At 36.3% G+C, this 22147-nt stretch overlaps 2 protein-coding genes across 7 annotated transcripts in view; both read right to left on the bottom strand.

Annotated features, from left to right (window-relative positions):
- The window catches only part of tmem30a.S (transmembrane protein 30A S homeolog), a 29224-nt gene extending 20809 nt beyond the window's left edge, over nucleotides 1–8415 (bottom strand). Inside the window, exons 1-3 of the mRNA XM_041564670.1 lie at nucleotides 8047–8415; nucleotides 5220–5333; nucleotides 3011–3118 (exon numbers count right to left, since the gene is read on the bottom strand). Of these exons, the coding sequence (XP_041420604.1) occupies nucleotides 3011–3118; nucleotides 5220–5333; nucleotides 8047–8283 (459 nt within the window). The 5' untranslated portion in view covers nucleotides 8284–8415. The remainder of the gene's footprint in view (nucleotides 1–3010; nucleotides 3119–5219; nucleotides 5334–8046) is intronic.
- Nucleotides 8416–14662: 6247 nt separating this feature from the next.
- filip1.S (filamin A interacting protein 1 S homeolog) overlaps nucleotides 14663–22147 on the bottom strand; it is a 108589-nt gene continuing 101104 nt past the window's right edge. For 5 of the 6 annotated variants that reach the window (XM_041564667.1, XM_018265490.2, XM_041564669.1 and 2 more), the window contains 2 exons: nucleotides 19176–21984; nucleotides 18014–18235 (listed from right to left, as the gene is read on the bottom strand). In XM_041564667.1, coding sequence (XP_041420601.1) covers nucleotides 18029–18235; nucleotides 19176–21984 — 3016 coding nt within the window. In that variant the 3' untranslated portion in view covers nucleotides 18014–18028. Of the gene's footprint in view, nucleotides 14970–18013; nucleotides 18236–19175; nucleotides 21985–22147 lie in introns of those variants that run through there. The other variant, XM_018265491.2, reaches the window with a different exon arrangement.

The raw sequence follows: 22147 nt of genomic DNA, 5'->3' as shown, positions 1-22147 counted from the left end.
TTTTTGCATTGTTACATACTGTAAGGTTAGGATGAGCAATATAACTGAAGATGGATATTATGTAAAATTTATCCTTTAAAAAATAGGTTGAACTGAGAATTTTGTATTAGTTAAGACATGCATACTTACAGACTTACTGCTGTACAAAAACCATGAGCCCCTAGAATATAATGGCTCTGCATATCTCACCAATCTGATGGCCAAATACAACAAAACAGGCTAGCCCATTTCACCAATATGCCACATGGATTCATTCCATAGAACAGGTATGGGACCGGTTATCCAGAATGCTTAGGACCTGGGGTATTCTGGATAACGGATCTTTCCATAATTTGGATCTTCATACCTCAAGTTTACTTTAAAATCATTTAAACCCATTAGGCTGGTTCTGTTATCCAGAATGCTCAGAATTACAGGATGGTCATCTCCCATAGACTCCATTTTATCCAAAGGATCCAAATTTTTTATAACTGTACTGGAGAACTATTCTTCAATGTACATTGTGGCAAATTCTGGGTGCAGGCCTACCTACCAATCTGACCAAAATGACATCATGGCATTCCATTGTATTATTCAGCAGTGCAAATGCTTTGCCTTTCAGAGTGCTTTTTTTTTTTAAAAACAAGTCTATTACTCCTGGGCAACCTTGGCTACCTCCAGCTAGTAGCATTACAGAGGAAAATAAGTGCCTGTAATCTCTCACTATCAAATGTGTGGGATCCTGCACTTATTAGGGCAGAGACACACTCTGTAATTCGTGGAGATTCTGGCGACAAATCTCCCCGAACTGCATCGGCTAAAATGAAAATCGCTGGCGGGAGCGCTTCATTTTCCGAAGTTTCCTTGTGACGCAAATTCGGGCGACTTCAGGAAACGAAGCCCTCCAAGTGCCACCCTGCCAGGCGAATTTTCATTTTAGACGGCAGGAAGGCAGTTCAGGGAGATAAGTTGCCCTAAAGAAGAGGAGATTTGTTGCCAGGCGACTAATCTCCCCGAATCGCATCGTGTGTCTCTGCCCTTATGCATGCATTTGAAGCATTGTTTTTGTGACCTCCATGAAGGCTGTTTACACTTTTTAAATACTATTAAAGCAGAAGGCACTGAAGAACAAACAAGGTCAGTGTATTTCTAAACAAGGTACAATACCTTGTACAATACCGCCAGTATTAACACAGCTTTCATTGATTTGTTTCACTTAAATAATTAACTAGTGTCTTTAAATTTTAAAGCTTATGTTATATGTTCTAGCAATAAACAAATGAAGTGATACGGTTTATTAACTTCTCCTGGATATTTATGATATCAGACTTTCCATTGGTTATTTTTATGTTTTATGAACTTGTGAAGAGGTAAACGCCATTTTGTATATCTATGCAAAATTGATGAGGTTACAAATAACGCCACCCATGATTCATTTCTCTAGCCTTACATAGCAGCTTACCATAACCACAAACGTATTTCATATATAGGGGTATTACTTATTATCTTTAATGAGTTGGAATGAGTTTGTCTCATATAACTGCAGGTATGGTACCTGGGGTTTCTCAATAAGTAGTTTTCTGTAACAATGACCACAATTTTTAACATTACCATCAGAATAAACACTTAACCAACAGATAATTTATATCATAGGAATTTACTGTATGCCCATATGAAAAGATCATTTAATATCAGTCATTTCCCTTTTACCTTAAACCACAATTTTGTGATGGTCTGTGTCAAGAGACTTGCAGCAGGTTGGGTACCTGTAAAATTACTGCAAAGCAGTTGGGTTTTAGGTAGAGAGTTCCCGATTCACCAACCAGGCAGGCGGTCCACAGGTATCTTGCCTGGGTATCTGGTTCAGCTTCAGGTCTAGCCCTTCCTCCCACACTATCATTTAGCAAGTTTTTTTTTTTTCCTTTTTTTATCTGCCTCTGGAGTGACTTCACTACTGGTTTGTGTGGTGAGTAAACCCTGGGTAAGTGGTATAGTGGGGTGGCAGGTGCAGGTCAGGTTGCATGTGGGTTTTGCTAGGAACAGATCTGTCCAACCAGACCCATACAGGACTCTAATCAGTGTGCTCCCTCAGGAAACAATGCAGTTCAAACACTACCAGGAAAAAGTATAATAGGAAAACAGAGAGCTCAGACCATTCAAATGCTTATTTATGTCCTCTTGGTTTGGATATGAAAACAAGGATTTGTATGAGTCTGGGGGCAGTCCTTAGTACATACAATGGCATTATACTATTTAGGAATTTTCCAAAGGCACATACTACAAGAAAAGTATATTTTTATGAAAAAGGTTAATGTAGATTAAGCATTATTATACATATTATATTCTTAGAGACTTGCAATGTTCAGTGGTATAGTTAAAAATTAATAATTGTTGTTTAAATGAGACATGAAAAGATATTACAGAGCTGTGTTTTGAAGCCTTCTGGAGAATGGTTTCTAGACAATAGATCCCATTTCTGTAGAAATATTTAGATATTTTAAAGGCCACTAAAAACATAAGTTACTTTCATGTTTTATCTTACACTGGAAACAAGTTTTGGCATAGGGACTCCAAGTGCACTGCCTGGAATCTGGTTGAGCCTCAGTTTACCAATAGCTGGCAAGCAACATGTTGCTCACCAACCACTCGGGTGTTGCTCCCAGTGACCTCAAAGGAGGTGATTATTTTTGAATTCTTGACTTGGAGGCAAACTTTAGTTGCATAAAAACCATGTGTACTGTCAAACAGAGCCTCCTGTAGGCTGCCAGTCCACATAGGGTCTACCAACAATCAATCAAAGCACATATTTGGCATCGCCAGGAACTTTTTACATGTTGCTCTCCAAGTCTTTTACATTTAAATGTGGCTCACCAGTAAAACGTCTGGGGGGGGGTTAGTATCTCCATGTACGAGGATATTTATATATGAGAATGAACACAGTAAACAAATGCTACATATTTACATAGATGAACATAAACCAAGGAACTACCTGCAAATGGACAGGTTAAACATAACAGGTAATGATACTTACTGTAAGAGAACTTTTGTCTCCATTTAGTTGACTATCATCTCTAGATTTGACATAACGGCGATGATTCTGATAGAAGTTTGACAGTCCATAATACATAAAAACATTGCTCTGCAAAATAGATTCAACATACATATAAATATTTTGATACTGTACATTAAAAACAATGTTTATCAAAGGGAAAATACACCTATGTATTTGACATGAGTTAATTCAGTTGGGCTTATGTACAAAAGATTCATATCTGTGCTTCCTTAAGTTTAAATGTGTAAACGTGGATTTTGGGACATAAACTCTCTACTTTCCATACTGAAGGGTGCACAGATTCTTTTGAAAGAAGAGGGACTTCAAGCCCAAGAATCCATCACTTCACAATGGAACAAGGTGAGGGCAGGGTTTGATCATTTTGTGAGACTAAATGGGGAGGGAGGGCTTGTCACAGGCAGTCTTTTTATGGTTTCCTTTTAATCTGGGAATCACTTACAGTAGAAACCTGATTTAACATTCCCCAGGTGACTAGGTCAAAACACTGTAAATTTTAGTTTGCCTGACCACAACAAAACGGCATCTATTTCAGGACATATAAACACAGGTTCTATTACAGTATATGCTTGTATAGAAAATACATTTATATAAATTTTTGACAATTCAGACAATGCTTATGCACCTTTAACCCACTATATATATATATTCTTTTTTGCTTGCTATGACCTAATATAGCCACAAATCAAAAGGACTATGGAATAGAACGTGAACAAAAACATATGAAATAGTTGAAAGTCCATGAATAGCACCTGAAAAAGCTCAGGGTCACGATATGACACAATAAATGTTGAATGCATACTGCACATCCCATTGTATTTAGTAGATTCCTGGCATTTATTCTGGCTGATAATACATAATAGAAATCAAAGCTCATATGAAAAGGAATCTTTCCATAATTTGTATCTCCATATCGCATATGTCATCATAAAACATCGATTAAACTAAATTTTGACTCAAATAATGATTAATTATTTTCTAGCTAGGAACAAGTACAAGGTACTGCTTATTATTACAGAGAAAAGAAAATCATTTTTAAAGATTTGAATTATTTCATTAAAATTGAGTCTATGGCATCCGCCATTAAGGTGTGCACTTCACAAAGAATACAGACGAGCTGGAAGATGGCACCCATGAGCTCCGATGCACTTACTCTGCACCAATACATGAGTAATGAATTAGGGGCACTTTCAGGGGTAATAACCTATGTGGGGGAGGCGAAGCAGGGAGGGCGGACTATGTAGGGTAGTGGGTACGGGTTTTTATTATTGGGCGGGTTTAGTTATCCTTTAATGAAATCCAGGGATCCAGCTCAGCAGGGCCAAAGATAAGAAATGTAGCAACTAAATGTATCAATTTAGAACAGTTTACAGAGTCTGCGACCCCCCCCCCCCCGCCTCCCAGAGCTACTTTATACATAAGAAGGTGAAGAATGAAACTTTACACTTTAATATTAGAAAAAAAGTCACAAATAGACAATTTCAAGCAATTGGAAAAATCCTTTATTTCTTGTGAACTATCTAAATACAACAACTGAAAAAGTGCTGAAAAGTGAACAACCTCTTTCAGAATTCATATAACTGTAATTCTATTTTACATAAAGGCCATGGTGGTTAAAGGGGAAATACAAGCCATTTTTGAGATGAGCTTATTCAGATAGGCTTACGTATAATGCATAAACAGATTTCTGTAGGCCTCACTATATGATCCTGTCTTTGACCCTACCACCAATGATCAGATCAGCGCCATTTGCACCAGCAAACGGGCAGCCAAACCAGACTCCAATTTGGCTGTGAATGACCAGTTTAACTTGTAAGAGCCACTTCCCAGCCCTCTTAGTTTTACAGTGTAACACAACCCATCATAGCACATGCAAATAAGCATTCAGATTCGACCGAATCTTTCACAAAGGATTCAGGATTTGGCTGAGCCCTAAAATAGTGGATATGGTACATCTCTAATATAATATATATATACCCATACAGACCAAAAATTTGAGGCCGGTTTCTTTTCTTTCTTTTTTATTAACTTATGGGCTCTGAGAATGTAAACACTGCATCCACAGGCCTGTGTGTCACATATGAATAAATATATTCAACATATAACAAATCAGTGCTATTAAAAACACCAAAACAAAAATCATAATGTGGAGTTTTATTTCAAAACTTACCTCAAATGCATAGTCCAAAGTAAAATTGATAGTGCAGTTACATGACGGGCCATTCAAGGTGACATTTGAGCACTTGTAGCATGGACTGCTAGGATCTATTCCAGTGTAGTCAATCTAAACAAATAAAATATAAGCAACCAAGGCAATGAGCACAGCTATAGCATTAACATTATCAAAATCAAAATTATTCTTTGCAATCATAAATACACAAACAAAATAGAATACATACAAAAAAAAGTATATTATCCTTTTTAGATTTAACTCTAGACCTGATAAACTGGTCCATTATATCTCCATTGAGTATATTTAGTATATTTAAGTTTCAGTGAAAAGTGAAGGGCTTCCACATTAAAATATGCTAAGGAAAGAACAAAGGGAAGGCTTTTCAAGCACAAATATTAATCTTTATTCATTACATTTTAATCATAGGCCCAAAATAATCACTCTCTAAATATATGCATGATTTCCTGTGCATTTCATTTATACTAGCACTCTTTCTCATCAACATTCTCATCCATCTCTCTAATGCAGTGATTCCAAAAAAAAATTTAAAAGTCACACATTGTCCAAAAACTTTGTTGATTTCTATTAATCAGATAGCATGCAAACGTGATCCTTAAATAAAGTGCACAATCACATTTTAAAGGGTTGATCATTTTTAGTATGATGCAGAGAGTGATATTCTGAGACAATTTGCAATTGGTTTCCATTTTTTATTACATGTGGTTTTTGAGTTATTTGGCTTTTTATTCAGCAGCTCTCCAGTTGCAGCAATCTGGTTGCTAGGGTCCAAATTACCTTAGTAACCATGCATTGATTGGCATAGGAAACTAGAATATGAATGGGAGAGGCCTGAATAGAAAGAGGAGTACTATAAAGTAGCAATAACAATAAATGTGTAGCCTTGCAGAGCATTTTTATTTTAGATGGGTCAGTGACCAACATTTGAAAGCTGGAAAGAGTTAGAAGAAAAAGGCTTACTAAAAATTAACCAAAAGGTGAACCACCACTTTTAATATATTTACAGAGAAGGTATAAAACAGGCATTAAAGGAATAGTTCAGTGTGAAAATAAAAACTGTGTAAATAGATTGGCTGTGCAAAATAAGAAATGTTTCTAATATAGTTAGTTAGGCAAAAATGTAATATATAAAGACTGGAGTGAACAGATGTCTAATAAAACAGCCAGAATCCAACTTCCTGCTTTTCAGCTCTATAACTCTGATCTAGTCAGCGACTTGAAGGGGGGCCACATGGTACATTTCTGTTCAGTGAGTTTGTAATTGATCCTCAGCATTCAGCTCAGATTCAAAAGCAACAGATATGACCCATGTGGCCCCCCCTCATGTCTCTGATTGGTTTCTGCCTGGTAACCAGGGTAACCAGTCAGTGTAAACCAAGAGAACTGAAAAGCAGGAAGTAGTGTTCAGACTGACATGTTATATATCAAATCACTCCAGCCTTTATACATTTTTGGCTAACTAACTATATTAGAAACATTTTTTATTTTGCACAGCCTATTTACCCAGTTTTTATTTTTACACTGAACAATTCCTTTAAAGGGGTGGTTCACCTTTAAGTCAACTTTTAGTATGTTATAGAATGGCTAATTTTAAGGCCTTCATGTTTTCCTTGTAAGGCTACAAATGTATTGTTATTGCTTTTTATTACTAATCTTTGTATTCAGGGACTCTCCAATTCATATGGCAGTCTCTTGTTCATATCAATGCACAGTTTCTAGGGTAATTTGGACCCTACCAACCAGACTGCTGAAATTGCAAAATGGAGAGCTGCTGGATAAAAAGCTAAATAAGTAAAAAAAACATAATAAAAAATGAAAACCAATTGCAAATTGTCTCAGAATATCACTCTCTATGTCATACTAAAAGTTAATTTAAAGGTGAACAACCTCTTTAAGAGGCTCATACATATTTTTTTTTTTTTTTTTTTTTTTTTTTTTTTTGAGGCTCATACATTTAAAGGAAAAGTGATTGAGCAAGCGCCATGGAAATGTCAGTAAGAACACATATTTCCTGTGATATCTCTCACAGTTCTGCCTATTTCTCACACAAATTAAATTGGCCATAGACACAAAGATCCGATTTTTGGACTGTGTGTCTGTAGAGTCCTGACATTTTTCTCCCCATGGAGATCGATCTTTTGGTCGATCGGCCAGGTTAAAAGATTTCTGTCGGCTGCCGATAAAATATATATATATATATATATATATATATATATATATATATATATATATATATATATATATATATATATAAATATATATCTCTGCATGTATGGCCGACCATATGATTTTCAGTGGGAGACTGTCACCAGCTTTGTCGGACATAACTTTCATATGATTGCTGTCAGGGGCAGAACATCGGCTGATCTGTTCTTTTACTACTTTATTTCATCTGAAAGATTAGTGGCAGGTCAGGAGATAATGAAGTCCGATCATTCGAGGATTCGAACGATCAGATCTTTGCATCCATGGCCAGCAATCTGCTCATCTGCCCCAACCATTAAAGGTGAACCACCCCTTTAATGAATATGTTGACAGATCTGAGATTCCTCAGTTGCGTCACAGGTTGTAGATGATTCAATCACTTGGCAGTTCCTTACTATATACCCTGGTATGTTTGTGCTCAGGAAGCCATGGGTTAGTAAGTAATGCGACTATATTAATACTTGTTTTATTATGGACCAGTATACAGCAGTATTTAACAACACCTTATATTGTAAGCGTGTCGTACAACCAGACATAGCACATCACAATGAGTCTAGCCTGCCACACGCCCATGAAAAGGTCTATCAGAGCGCGGCCTTACCTCGAATTCGCGAATATTATTGGAGGTGACAAATATGCCTATCCCGATGGGAATAAACAAGGTCCCGATGATGAAGAAAGCTGGTAGGACGGTGCCAGCTGTGAGAATGGGTTGCCAGGCAGGGAGGCGCTGCTGTTTGAAGGCCGTATTATCGGGCTTTTTGCTCTTCCCTAAAGTAGGACCCACGCCTGACGTGGGATGTCCATCTTCCTCCTTCGCATTATAATTCATCGCCATTGGAAACCTCTACCGAAACAGAAGCAGCCAAGAGGAATACGAGCAGAGGCGCAGTAGAAAAAAAACCCGGAACCTTCCGATTCTCCACAACAAACTCCGCGACTGAGGCAACTTCCGTTTACATATGAAGAGGGCTAAACACGGAAGTAATAACTGAGCATGCGCAGACTTTTATATAGTATAATGTGCAGTATATGTACATATGTGTAAGTTTATAATTAGTCACTTTTTTATTGTTGAATTATTTGCCTTATTCTACTATTTACTTGGCAACCAAAATGCTAATGCTCTGTGAGGCTAATCAGTAATACGACTAAACCCACACACAAACCTTTGAGGTTTCAGAACAGAAGATCACCCCCATAATGTCCGAATAAAAATACAAATGTCCAAAATATAAAATTCAAAAACATACTTAACACTATGGTTGCCACCTGTCTGTCAAAGGATGTGGGTAATACGTACCTCCCAACTGTCCCTTTTTCGGAGGGACAGTGCCTCTTTTGACAGCTCAACCCGCAGTCCCTCATTTGTACTGGAAAGTCCCTCTTTTCTCTGCACTGAACAGCCAGAAAAAGAAACAAAGTTTCTCACTTAATTGGCTTTTAGCAGAGAGCCCAGAATAGCTAACAGGTGCAAATAAGATACTTTGTAACAATTTTGAGACACAAAAAACAGTTTAGATAAGGAGAAATATTTTCAAACTTTCATAACCTGCCAGATTTTGTAAAACAAACATGGTAATTAGGGGGTGTGGCCACAGAAAGGGGTGTGGTCAAAAATTGCTGTGCTACATGCGGCAAAAAAATTTTTGTCCCTCTTTTTACTTCCAAAATGTTGGGAGGTATGTATATATATATATATATATATATATATATATATATATATATATATATATATATATATATATATATATATATATATATATATATATATATATATATATATATATATATATTCAGATGAGTATCCGCACTCCAAAATCAATCTTGATAAAGGCAGGGGTGCACGGTAAATCTTGTACACACCAATGTTTCACAGACCAGCACTCCCTTTAATATAAGACAAACAATCTTTTATTGCATCTTTATCCAACGTTTCGGTCCCTTTTGGGACCTTTTTCAAGGATGATCACCCAAAAGGGACCGAAACGTTGGATAAAGATGCAATAAAAGATTGTTTGTCTTATATTAAAGGGAGTGCTGGTCTGTGAAACATTGGTATATATATATATATATATATATATATATATATATATATATATATATATATATATATATATATATATATATATATATATAAAATACACAAAAGCCATGAATATCTTGTAAATTATATCCTTATAAACGGTGAGTTCTGATGTCATCAGTTAAAAACGGTGAGTTCTGATGTCATTTCTGTCACATGACTCACTGAAACTTGTGTATTATAATAAATAAAGTACCCCCAGTTGCAAAATATGAGGATATTAGAAGTTACCTCGGGGTTCCATGACCTCTATAAAAACACTCTGCCTTCGGCCACGTGTTTTTATATGGTCATGAAACTCCTCGGTAACTTATAATATACTTATATTTTACAAGAGGGGGTACTTTATTCATTATATAGTGAATAAAGTACCCCCTCTTGTAAAATATAAGGATATTATTAGTTACCGAGGAGTTTCATGACCATATAAAAACACGAGGCCGAAGGCAGAGTGTTTTTATAGAGGTCATGGAACCCCGAGGTAACTTCTAATATCCTCATATTTTACAACTGGGGGTACTTTATTTATTATAATACACAAATTTTAGTGAGTCATGTGACAGAAATGACATCACTACTCACCGTTTATAACTGATGACATCACTACTCACCGTTTATAAGGATATAATTTACAGGATATTCATGGCTTTTGTGTATTATATATGTATTATGTCTCAGCAACATGTGAAGCAAGTACATTTTCATCCTCTTAAACGTATTCTTCAGAAACTTCTAAATGGTTAACATTACATTTGATTTATGTTCTTTGTACTTTTGCAGGAGGAAGCCCTTGAGCTCTATATTGAAACCCATCATGACGTTTTAGCCTTGAATCCTCCAACTTGAACAACTATACTTTAAATATAAAATAGAGGAATTCAGCTTAATAATGAGGCACCAGAATTAACAATCTACATTCTAATATGGTGGTTTGCAACCACTATATTGGACTCAACTACATGCCCTCTTATTGCAATTAGGGTTGCCACCCAGCCTGTATTTTACCTGCCTGGCCGATAAAAATGATGGTTGATCCCAATGTTATTAATAGGTAAAAAAGATAAATATTTAGGAAGGCTGGTATTTTTTTCAGAAAACTTGGCATCCCTAATTGTAATGCACGTGCTCAACAACAAGTAGGTTATGTTCAACAAGAAAGATTTTCTATATTTATCCATCCACTCAAGTGCATACCATGCAGCTTACATTGTGCTAATAAAACCTATGCCTAGCTTCTTTCACCTTTAAACATGCAACAGCTTTAAGCAGTTACCAGTGGCACTTCTAGCACACCATTCTCTTGGTTCAGTTTAGTGTGATAACCTTTGTTATTGTTTCCTCTTTAAACATATGATTCTTCTTTTCAATACAAATTGGTGAAAAGGTATAATGCAGCAACCCAATATGCACAACATTGGCATATATAGCAACTTAGTTTATCATAACCCTCCTTGAAAGAATATATTTTGATATAGGATCAGCATGACACAACACTTTTCTTTCATACATGTGTGGGAAATACGCTAACCTTCCTAGTTCAAATTTGATAAACAGAATAGAAAATTTGGGTTATTCATGACAGATATATATGATAACATTTGAAGTACAAGCTTGGACAAAAGGTAAAGAGGTTCACTAGCGTTCTCAGTATTTTTATTATGGATACCCATAACTTTGTCTAGTGGGAACTTCAGTCAAAATCAAAACCAGTTAGCAGCCTACCTTAGCATTGCAAAAAATGCTAAGATGTATGTTTACATCTTCTTTATCTGTATGTAGGAAAATCATAATGTTTTGATAAATCAAAAAGCAATATTCTTTGGAAATATCAAGGTAAAGCACAAAATTCAGTACACATTCAATTTTATACATCCTATCTGGCTCTATATTACTAGACTGACCTATGCTACCCATTTCTAGATTATACTGCTACGGATGAAAGGACTTTTTCCCTAGGGTAGAGGAAAATCAACCCTCCATCTTGATACACGATTTTGTCATTGACAACTTGTGCATGCCATATAATAATCTAACATTATTTAAACAACACTGTAGTTGGGCTTGATCTTAGTTTTACTTAACTCAGTTAAATTTGTTATTTTCAATTTTACTAGTGAGGTAGGTGTTCAGGTAATAAAGGCTAAAAGAAGACATAGAACTTCTCTATGAGATGACAATCATTTCTAGTACAAGGTCAGGATAACTTAGCAAACGTAGCAAACTGTGCTAACCAAGAAAAGACTTTACGCATCTGAAAGCGGCCAAACTGCATAAAGTAACAAGAGTTTATTCAGACACCTGCTCAGGTAGAAAAGGCTGAAGACATATACCTCTCCATTAGATGACAAGCTTAACTAGTACATTATTAGAATAACCTAGGACCAACAAACTGAGCTACCCCAAAAAACACTATTGCATGCGTCTCAATGTAGAGAAAAAAACAAAATTATATGTGCACAAATATATTACTAAGGGGCTTGGTCTTCCCCATTCCAGACACCTCCCAACAGTAGACACATACCTAGTCAAAACAATGACTGAGATAAACGTTATATTGTAAACATTCTTAACTCAATACCACAGGCCCAAATCAGTGTAGTTCATGTTGGGACAGACGTCAGCCTGCATAATTTTTTCAGCATTGCAATCTTGCATAATGCTATGCTTTTGATTTATTTAAATGTGTATACCTTTGTGAAGTCCTTGAGAGATTCATTGTAAACATTTTATAAAATTGATACAGTACAAGCCCAACCACATGGGTCAGAGTAAATGAAACTATCATACTCCCCTTCTACATGTGCAAGGATACAGAACAGGGATGTCCTATTCCCCCTCTCCCCCAATTAGTTTGCTTTGCAATTGGCCTATTGGATATACAAATACCCCAAACCGAAAGATAACTGGCCTGAAAGTCTGGACCTGTTAACAGGCTCCATGGGCTGAAATAAATGTCATTTATAAAGTGCTGTCACTATATAAGTTTTAAGTTATGGGGCACATTTACTAAACTTGAGTGAAGGATTCGAAGTAAAAAAAACTTTGAATTTCGAAGTTTGTATGGGGTAGTTCGACCATCAAATAGGCTACTACGACCTTCGACTACGACTTCGATTCGAACTAAAAATCGTTCGACTATTCGACCATTCAATAGTCGAAGTACTGTCTCTTTAAAAAAAACTTAGACTATCTACTTCAGGACTTTAAACCTACCGAGCTACAATGTTAGCCTATGGGGTCCTTCCCCATAAGTTTTCTAAGCCTTTTTTGATTGAAGGAAAATCCTGCAATCGATGGACTAAAATCCTTCGAATCGTTAGATTTTTCCTTCGATTGAAGTGTTTGCGGTAAATCCTTCAACTTCGAAATTCGAAGGATTTTACTTAGTAAAAGTGTATAAGTTCAATAGCACCTGTCTAGCCACTGATGTCAAAGCAACGTATACATAAACTTAATGTGGTTCAAACAATAATCACTTCTTAAACACTGCACCAGATCCACTTCCAATCAGTGTAGGATAAAGGAAAGGAGTTATCCGGACATATTATACATATATATATAAATATTATATATGATACATACAGTGGTGCTTAAATGTTTGTGAACCCTTTAAAATTTTCTATATTTTTATATGAATGTGACCTAAAGCATCATATGATTTTCAAGTAAGTCCTAAAAGTACATGAAGAAAACAAATGAAACAAAAGTGATTATATTTGATCATGTATTTATTGAAACAAAAAAGATCCAATAACCTGTATGCGTGTGGCAAAACTAAGTGAATCCTTAGGATTATTGTATAATTTAAAGGTGAAATCAGGGTCTGCTGTTTTCAGTCAATTGGATGACAATCAGGTGTGAGTGAGAGACCTTGTTTTATTTCAAGAATGGGCATCAAGCAAAGCCTGATCAAACATACAACACATTTGTGGATGGCTCAAGCAAAGGAGTTGCTCTTTGTTAGAAGAATATCTAGTTTCATTAGCAAGGATGGCTTATATTCTTGGTATGTTTAAATCTGAAATTAATTTTCTTAGTATATTTATGCAAAATTTGGGAAAATACCGTAAGGGTCATATTTTTTTCAACCAGAAGCTACATTAAAGAGGTGGTTAGCCTTTGGGTAAACTTTTAGTATGTTATAGAATGACAAATTTAATTATTTGCCTTCCTCTTGTGACTCTTTCTAAATACTGAAAAAAACACAAATAAAAAAATTAAAACCACTTGCAAATTGTCTCAGAATATCACACTATGCATCAAACTAAAAGTTGACTCAAAGGTGAACAACCCCTTTAAGTAAAAAAGGTTGTTGTCTATAGTATTGTGGCCATACAGAGCCAGCCCTGCCAGAGTCAGACTGTGGTACCTGGGACCCATTGGGTACCCAAGGTATGGCCCACCATCCAGCCCCCCCTCCACTTCCCCTGCTGTCCCCACTCCACTTCACTATGCTGCACCACCAAGGGAAAAATGTAAAGACAGAAGAAGATGGATTTTAAACCATTTATATTTTACCGACACTGTGACCATCCAGTACTTTATTCATTACAACACTGCAGGATCATTAGGTTGGCATGATCCTGTGAAGTCACTACACATATGCTACTACATGTGCTTGCAATAATGCAGCACTAATATATTTCATTCCATAGAATCAGCGTTACCAAATTCCTTACCAGCATTGATTTTATTCTTTATGACTTCTTGTGTAGTATCCAGGTGAAACACTATGAATTTATAGTTTCCTCTTGGAACATTCTGCTGCATTAAACAGGTTGGATTGGATTATTAAATAAATTCCATGGTGTAGGTTTCAGCAATTCCCTGCTTCTTGCCACTGAGTTGCATTTACAATAACTGAAGCCTCAGGCATTGGTGGGCATTTGTACGATTTTTTTGGATTTGACATCTGAAAACTCCGTTTTTTTTTCAGATTATCACCCGAAAACCACACATTTTTTTGGATTATTGTATGAAACCCATCGCAGATCATGATATCTTTCAATTGTAAACGGGAAATCTGCCATTGACTTCTACATGACCTCGGCGGGTTTTTTTACAAAATGTTTTCTTTATATTTTGCTTGTTAATTTAGCACATTATAAAATAATAATACAGTTTTAGGATTAATCACATTCTATTTATTTTTATTAGCTCAGGATTCTATACAATAATTTAAAAAAACAGCAGAGACTGAAGTCTTAAAGAGTAACAACTTCACAATAAAATATAAACCTTTAAGTCAAAATACTGTATCTCTGAATGTTCTTAAAGAAACAGATGTAAAAATATTTGCAATGAAAAACATATTTGCTTTCATGTATCAGTAGCATTTCAATCAGGGTTTAATGCTGGATTTCAGTAGAAGTGCATCAGTTCAGTTGCCTTTCCAAGTCATCTGGAGTTCAAGCGAAGCTGATGTATTATTATACTTTCTGGAAAGAAAAGAAAATGTTTTAAAAAGATTTTGACACCGTTTTACTATTGATGAACTACTTCGAACTTTTAAATGTAAATGTAGTTTTGCAAAACACATTTGGGAAGAAGACATATTCTATTTTACACTATGTTTATGTCTTAATACACAAAATATTTTAATACATATAGCAGAAACAGTGGTCAACAATATGGTTCTACATCTGCCTGCATCAGTGTTTACCTTGGCTGCAGTCTATATTGCAGTACTAATGGAGCAAATTTTGTTTTGACATCACATAGCAGGACACATGTAATGGCCTTCACGTTAACTGAAAAAGTGTGATAGGGATTTATTTACTATAAGTGTAGTGACATGGTAAAACATGGTGAGTAATCTGAACCACATGTAAACTTTTGTTGTCTTGTTGCAATTGTATGGTACTTTTTAGGATACAAATCAAGCTAATCTATGTTTTCAACTTGCAGTTCATTTATAAAACCGTGTTTGTAAGAAATGGAAGCATGGTACGTGTTTTCGGCTCACAGTTCATTTATAAAACAGTGTTTGTAACTAAAATGTTTTCAGCATGTCCAGGACAGTTTTAGGGTGTCAGAGAATGTATTTGTACTGAGCTTTAGCCTCCAAGGGTTTCATCTGGCCAGATAATGTATTTCCTTTATAAGCAAAATGTACAATAAACAATATTTTGGCATTTATGCTATTGATTCTAATCTGAACCCTTGAGCTGTTGTTTATCCAAAGATGGGAGCCTTTGCCTTTCCACCTCTAGTGAATGTCAGAAAATGGAGCAGTGAGGCAGGAGGCCACAGGGCAAAGCAACATGGAGCATATTTATGAAGAGGCAATCAGAAAGTTGCCCACAGTTTGGAGAGAAGAAAAAAAAGAGCAGTGTGGTTCTCATCTGGCAAATTGGGGCAAATATAGTAATTATAATATGTAAACATAGGTGAAGAGCATTCCAGAAATCCACACAGGTCACATCTATAATAGGCTATTCAGATGTTGTCTTAAATAAAGAATTCTCTTTTAACTATCATTTTGGTGACCTCTGAGGATTTTTGGAGTGCCCATCAAGTTTTATGGTTTTTCCACTCCCTTAGCTGAGTTCCACACTATTTCTAGTGAGTTTTTGTGAAATGGATTCTGTGTTTTATTTTTAGAACTTATGAAATATAGAAAGTATATGTAAATTATACATTTAAATGGGAAAACCATTTTCATTCTTAGAATAATGAGCCAGAGCAAACACTCCATCTTAAATAAAACTGGAGCAATTGTATGCTGGTTTATAATTGTATTATTTTCAAATGCTCCAGTAGAGGTCAGCATACACGCAGAGCATCCATAGTTTAAAAGGGATCATTTACTAAAGGAATACAAACTGCAAAAACTCCATGCAATCTGTGTGTTTTTTATCCACAATCAGCATTCTGTCATATTTGTAAAAGATTGGTGAAGGTTAGTAAACTATTCATAGTGAGTTGTAGCACACAGACAACATATAGGTGTGGCATGAACCTCCATACCCTTCAATTGCATGTGATTCAATTGGTGCTACAGCAAGAGTCTATAGAACCTATAGAAACAAGTTCTTTAGTTCTATAGAAACAACACACAAGGTAACCTTGTACTTACCACCCGATCAAGGCAGGTACAGGGCCTTGTGCCTCATGGACTAAAGTACACTGACAAAATAGCATACAGATCTACAGTGCCATTGCCCAAAAATTTTTGGTTATATGTTATTAGGTATTTGCATACAAACACTCAGTACTGACATCTAAACAAGACTCCTCCACACATAAAAAAAAAACCTTGTTTTAATGGTAAGGGATCTGTTGTCAACTCCCATAATGTCCTATTTAAACAAATAATTCCCTTATTTTTCACTGTGCTGATTAAATAAAATCTTCAGTCATTTAAAAAATTTTTTAGTATATATGGTGTTTTACATTATGAAAAAAACTAACACAAAGCTCCAGATCCCAAGAGTCCTAATACCTGCACTGAAACAGAAAATTTTAGTTTTCTACATTTTTGTTTACCAAAAATAAAGGTTTGTATACAAAGTGCTAACAACCCGTTTTGGTAGTAAACATGGGTTCTTCACAGTGGAAGAAATCAGTAGCATAATACAAAACATCTATACCAAATGAGCAGCTAGAAAAGAAAAAAGTCCTATTCAGGAAAATGCTTTATTAAAATGTAATTGCTGATTGTTATTTAGTATTCGCAGGGCATGATGCACAATACAACACATTTCTTGCATTGTACGCCCTTCCCTACACAGTAGAAAAAAGCAGAGACCTATGTCCATCTCATGAGTAAAGCAGAACCTGTGTTCAGTGATGTTGTATTCATGAACAGTAGCACATAGGCATACTGTACTTCCCTCTAGCCTTTAGAGCCTTGGGGCACAGGCTGCATATAGATAGATAGATAGATAGATCCACCCCATGACATGTATATACTGTATCTAATAAGCTATTTCTTCAACAGATGGTATAATAAAAGAGGCTGTCCAGGGTGATTTGTGGAAAGATGGTATATCATTATCATTCTCAGACAGACTGACTTCAGGATGGTGATGAGTTGATATATTCTGAAACACTGCACTGCACCAGCAATATATAACTAGAAAAGGCTTGTGTTTGGAGAAGACTCCTGCATGTTTATATCAGGGTCACTGACCACAGAAACAGGAAATACCTCTCTCTGTAGTATTGATAGTAATAGAGTTACAGTATGTAATAAAAAAACTAATGGAAAACATCACATAATAGCAGCACGTTCACCAATGTTTTCCAGAACAGAAACATTACTTTAGTTTGAGACACATGGTTATTTGATTATCTAAATTTTTTTAAATCAAAATGCAGAGCAGTGCTAAACAAGCCTGCAGCTCATCAGTCTGCTGGCCAATACAGACAAATGGATTAAAATGTTGAGTCAGAAATTACTATATAAAGTAGTTAATAACTTTCCTGTGAAATAAACAGGTGACTGTTTATTTATGGTAGCAGAAACACCTGCACATACCCCTGAGTCTTAGCCTCAGCCCTTTCCTCCTCCATGAGGGGCCGAGCTGCTGGTTGAAGATTTCTTCAATTCTATTTTCATAGACTGACTCTCACCGCGTGGCTCAAATTTTGACATATTTCCTGCTCCTGTGAATGCCATTATAGGCTTTACTGCTTTCGTACCTTTAGACATGGGAATGCGGGTGGGAGTGTGGCGTTGGGATGACCCATCCTGTGATGTCTAGGAGGAAAAGAGAGTATTACAATGTTTTCTGATACCACTTCAAGCTGATAGACTGAGCCACAGTCGTAATGTATTTTGTGATTGTTAGTTTAAGATAACATATTTCTTGCATTTCCACACAGAATTATACACAGACATCATTGTGAAATGACTCTTGAAAGGAGAAGGAAAGGTTAAAACTAAGTAAGCCTTATCAGAAAGGTCCATCTAAATATACCAGTAAACCCCCAAGTAATGTTGCTCTGAGTCCCCTGTCAAAAGAAATACTGCATTTCTTTCCTTCTATTGTGTACACATGGGCTTCTGTATCAGACTTCCTGCCTTCAGCTTAAACCTCATTGCCCTGGGCAAGAGCATGCTCAGTTTGCTCCCCTCCCCCCACCCCTCCCTTCTCTACTGTAATCTGAGCCCAGAGCAGGGAGAGACTCAGGCAGGAAGTGATGTCACACCACATTAATACTGCAGCTCCTAGTCTAAACAAATAGAGAGTTTCTAGACCTTTTTACTCAGGTATGGTAAAACATTCTACAGAATAAATATAGCATTCTAGCTTGCACTATTGCAGCTAATCTATTGGCAATAAAATGCCTCCGTAGCTTTCCTTCTCCTTGAATCTGAACAAATAAGCAAAATTGAGTCTGATTCTCCAAAACATTAACTCCATCTGATAGTTGCAGTTATGCTGGAATTATGGGAGGAGCACTGTTTTAACCATGGTGCATTGCATCCAAAATTGCACTTTACACACTACACTTGCGGTCGTAAAGGACCCTTATTGTATTAGAATGCATTCAAAGCTGGGTTATATTTACGGGAATATAATATTTTCTTGTGAAACTGTTGCACTACTATCTTGTTACCCAGCATAAATTGGTTTTGTTGTCCAATACAAAGTATGATAAACTAATATCACCACATATTGCATAATTGTACTTACCACTGACTGGGTTCCACGAGTGGGTGAGGTTGTGGCAGGAGTTATAGTAATGGAACTAGTCACTTTGTTCATTGTAGGCCTACTTGACAGACTGGTCTTGGGAGAGCGAAGCACAGTTCCTGTTGTAATTTCTCGGTTTTCTGCACCAATATGCATTGGTCTAACTGTAATTACAGGTGTTGTGCCTTCAGAAGAAGTGCCCGTATTTCTTTTAAATTGAGAACCTAAGTGGATATGAATTTTATTGTCTTCTGTTGTTATAATGCTTGCATTGGAGTTGAACTTCCTAATCGGAGTTGGAACCGTTTGCTTTTCTGGAGTAACTTTGAAAACTGCACGACCCATAGTCATTTCCTGTGAATCTGGTGACACAGATATCTCAGATTGGGCAGCAGATGTGGAAACAGTGAATATCTGAACTGGAGATGTTGGTCTATCACTAAAAATCGATTTGCCACTTTTTGCAGGCCTTTCTCTTGAGAAGGTAGTTATGGTGACAGGAGACATAGCTCTTTCTGGAGTTACTGAACTATCGGCAGCTTTTGTTTTTTGTGTAATAATACCTGGAGAAGGGATAATTGTAATTCTTGGTTTTTGAGTGCCTAATGTGGGTATCACAGTTGCACTTGAAAAGAAGTCCTCAGATGGAGGGCTAGTTATCTCCAAAGTAGCTGTGCTGTTTTCATGGTCTGGTGTAACTCGTATATGAAGGGGTTGCCCATGCTTTGGCGAAAGAAAGACTTCATTTGGACGTCCAGGATAAGTATTGCTATTAATTGTTCTATCAGGTGTCACTGGTGTACCATTTTCTTTTTTTTTCATCCAGGGGATCCAGGATTTTTTAATGTTCAGTTCATTAGCTGCTGGTGGATACCTTTCCAAGACAGGTGATCTTTCAGTTGGTGGTTTTAATCCAACTTGCCGTAAATTGCTCATAATATGGTTTTCTTCTTGAAAGGATTTTCTTATAAATACAGCTGGGGTTTCTTCTTCAGACGGGTCATTATTCAATACTTCTGTCTGGACCCCTGTAGATGTAACTGGAACATCAACCATTCTTCTGCCATTCATGCTTGGCCTTATTGCACGGCTATAACGCTTTGAAAGCTCAAGCTCTTTTGTCAAATTTATAACATCTTGACCCATATTTTTGTTTTTATTTTCTTCTTCTATAAACCTTTTCTGAAGAACTGAATAATCTACTTGAAGCTGTGAAAGCTGGTCTTCTTTGTTCATCATATCATGTATTTTTTCCTTAAGTGCTTGCACCTCTGCTCTTAAGTCTCTACTTTTAGATTCCTCAACACGTATTCTGTGACGCAATTCAGATTCCTGACTTACTGCTTCTCCTTTTTCTATAGCTTTATTCTTAGCAATTTGATTTTTAAGTTCCTCCAATTGTTGGGAAAGGACATTTGCTCTGTCCTTTTCAGTCCGAAATTTTCTATCCAACTGATCATATTCATCTTCTGTCTTCATTAAATCTCCTTCAACCACTTCTAGCCGTTGAAGCCGATTCCTTAGCCTTTCAATCTCTAAAATCATCTCTTTCATCTTGTTGTCTTCCTGGTGGACTTGGTCAAAACCTTTTTTCAACCTGTTTCGTACTGCATCTTTTTCCGTCACCTCCATATTTTCCAGTCTTTTCATTAACAGATCTACCCTACACCTTAATTCAGCATTCTTGTCTTCTTCAGTTCTTAGTTTACTTAGTGACTCATCTTTCTCTTTTGTCAAGTTATATACATTTTCTTCCATCTCTGATTTGAATTTTAGCAGTTTTTTACTTTCATCTATCAGTTTCTCTGTTACTTCCATTACTTTTCCCTGTTCAACTTTCAGGTTTCTGTTTAATTGATCAACTTTCCCTTCTTCCTGCTTTAGTTTTACCACCATTATTTTCCTTTCATCAACAAGCATCACAGTAAAAGACTTCAACTTTGTCAGGTCATCTTTCAAATTATGTTCTGCTTTTTCCAGTCTTCCTTCTACTGATTCAAGTTCTCTCACTCTAGTTTTTACATACTCAACTTCCTTCAGCAAATCCCTAGTTTGGGATTTTTCCCTCTCTAGTTTAGCATGTAGCTGGGAACATTCTGATTTGCTTTTTGTAAATGCCTCCTCTAACTTTTCCAATTCAGACATTCTTTTTTGTAGCTTCTCCACCTCCAGTTTTATTTCCCTGCTATGGTGTTCTTCTTCATGGAGTTTCTTTTGGAGTTCTTTACATCGCGATTCTGTCTTTATTATCTCTTCATCTTTGCCTTCCATTTCCAACACTCGTTTACGTAAGTTTTCCACCTCTGCCATTAGGCTGGAACTTCCACATTCGCCTTTAGATATTTTTTCTCTCAACTCTTTCAGCTCTTCCTCAGACTTCTGAAGATCCCTATTTGCACCTTCTAACTCTTCAATCCTTCTATTAAGACCTACCACTTTTAACTTGATTTGTCTGTTATTGCACTCCTGGGCAGCCACTTTAGTAGCCATTTCATCATGCTCTTGAGAATATTTGGAAGTTTTGTGTGCAAGATCTTCTTCCAATTTACAGAGTTTTTGGCTGTCCTCATTAGCTTTAGCACAAGCTACTTTCAACTTGTTCTCTGCTTCTCTAAGTATTTGTGTTAGATCTTGTATCTTTTGGCTCTGCTGCCCAAGCTGCTCAATATGCATTTGTCTTTCATCCACAAGCATTAATGCAAAAGATTTTAGCTTTACCAATTCGTCCCTAATTTTGTTGAGTCTCTTACTGTACTCTTTATCTTTTCGCACTTGATAAGCTTTCTCCTGTTCAAGCAGTTCCTTTAACCTGCAAAAGTAAAATTAAAAAATGCTGATTTGTGTTTTAGATTTAAATGTGCAGCAATTTTTAGGGTTCAGATACATTACTTAGTATTATCACCATCAGATATTTGCTTGTAGTTCTGCAGAACAGAATAAGTAGGATGCAACTAACTTTCTGAACAAAATAT

Source organism: Xenopus laevis, chromosome 5S (genome assembly GCF_017654675.1).
Source record: "Xenopus laevis strain J_2021 chromosome 5S, Xenopus_laevis_v10.1, whole genome shotgun sequence".
Lineage (NCBI taxonomy): Eukaryota > Metazoa > Chordata > Amphibia > Anura > Pipidae > Xenopus > Xenopus laevis.
The sequence above is the reverse complement of the archived record's forward strand: the minus strand, read 5'-3'. Positions and strand labels throughout refer to the sequence as shown.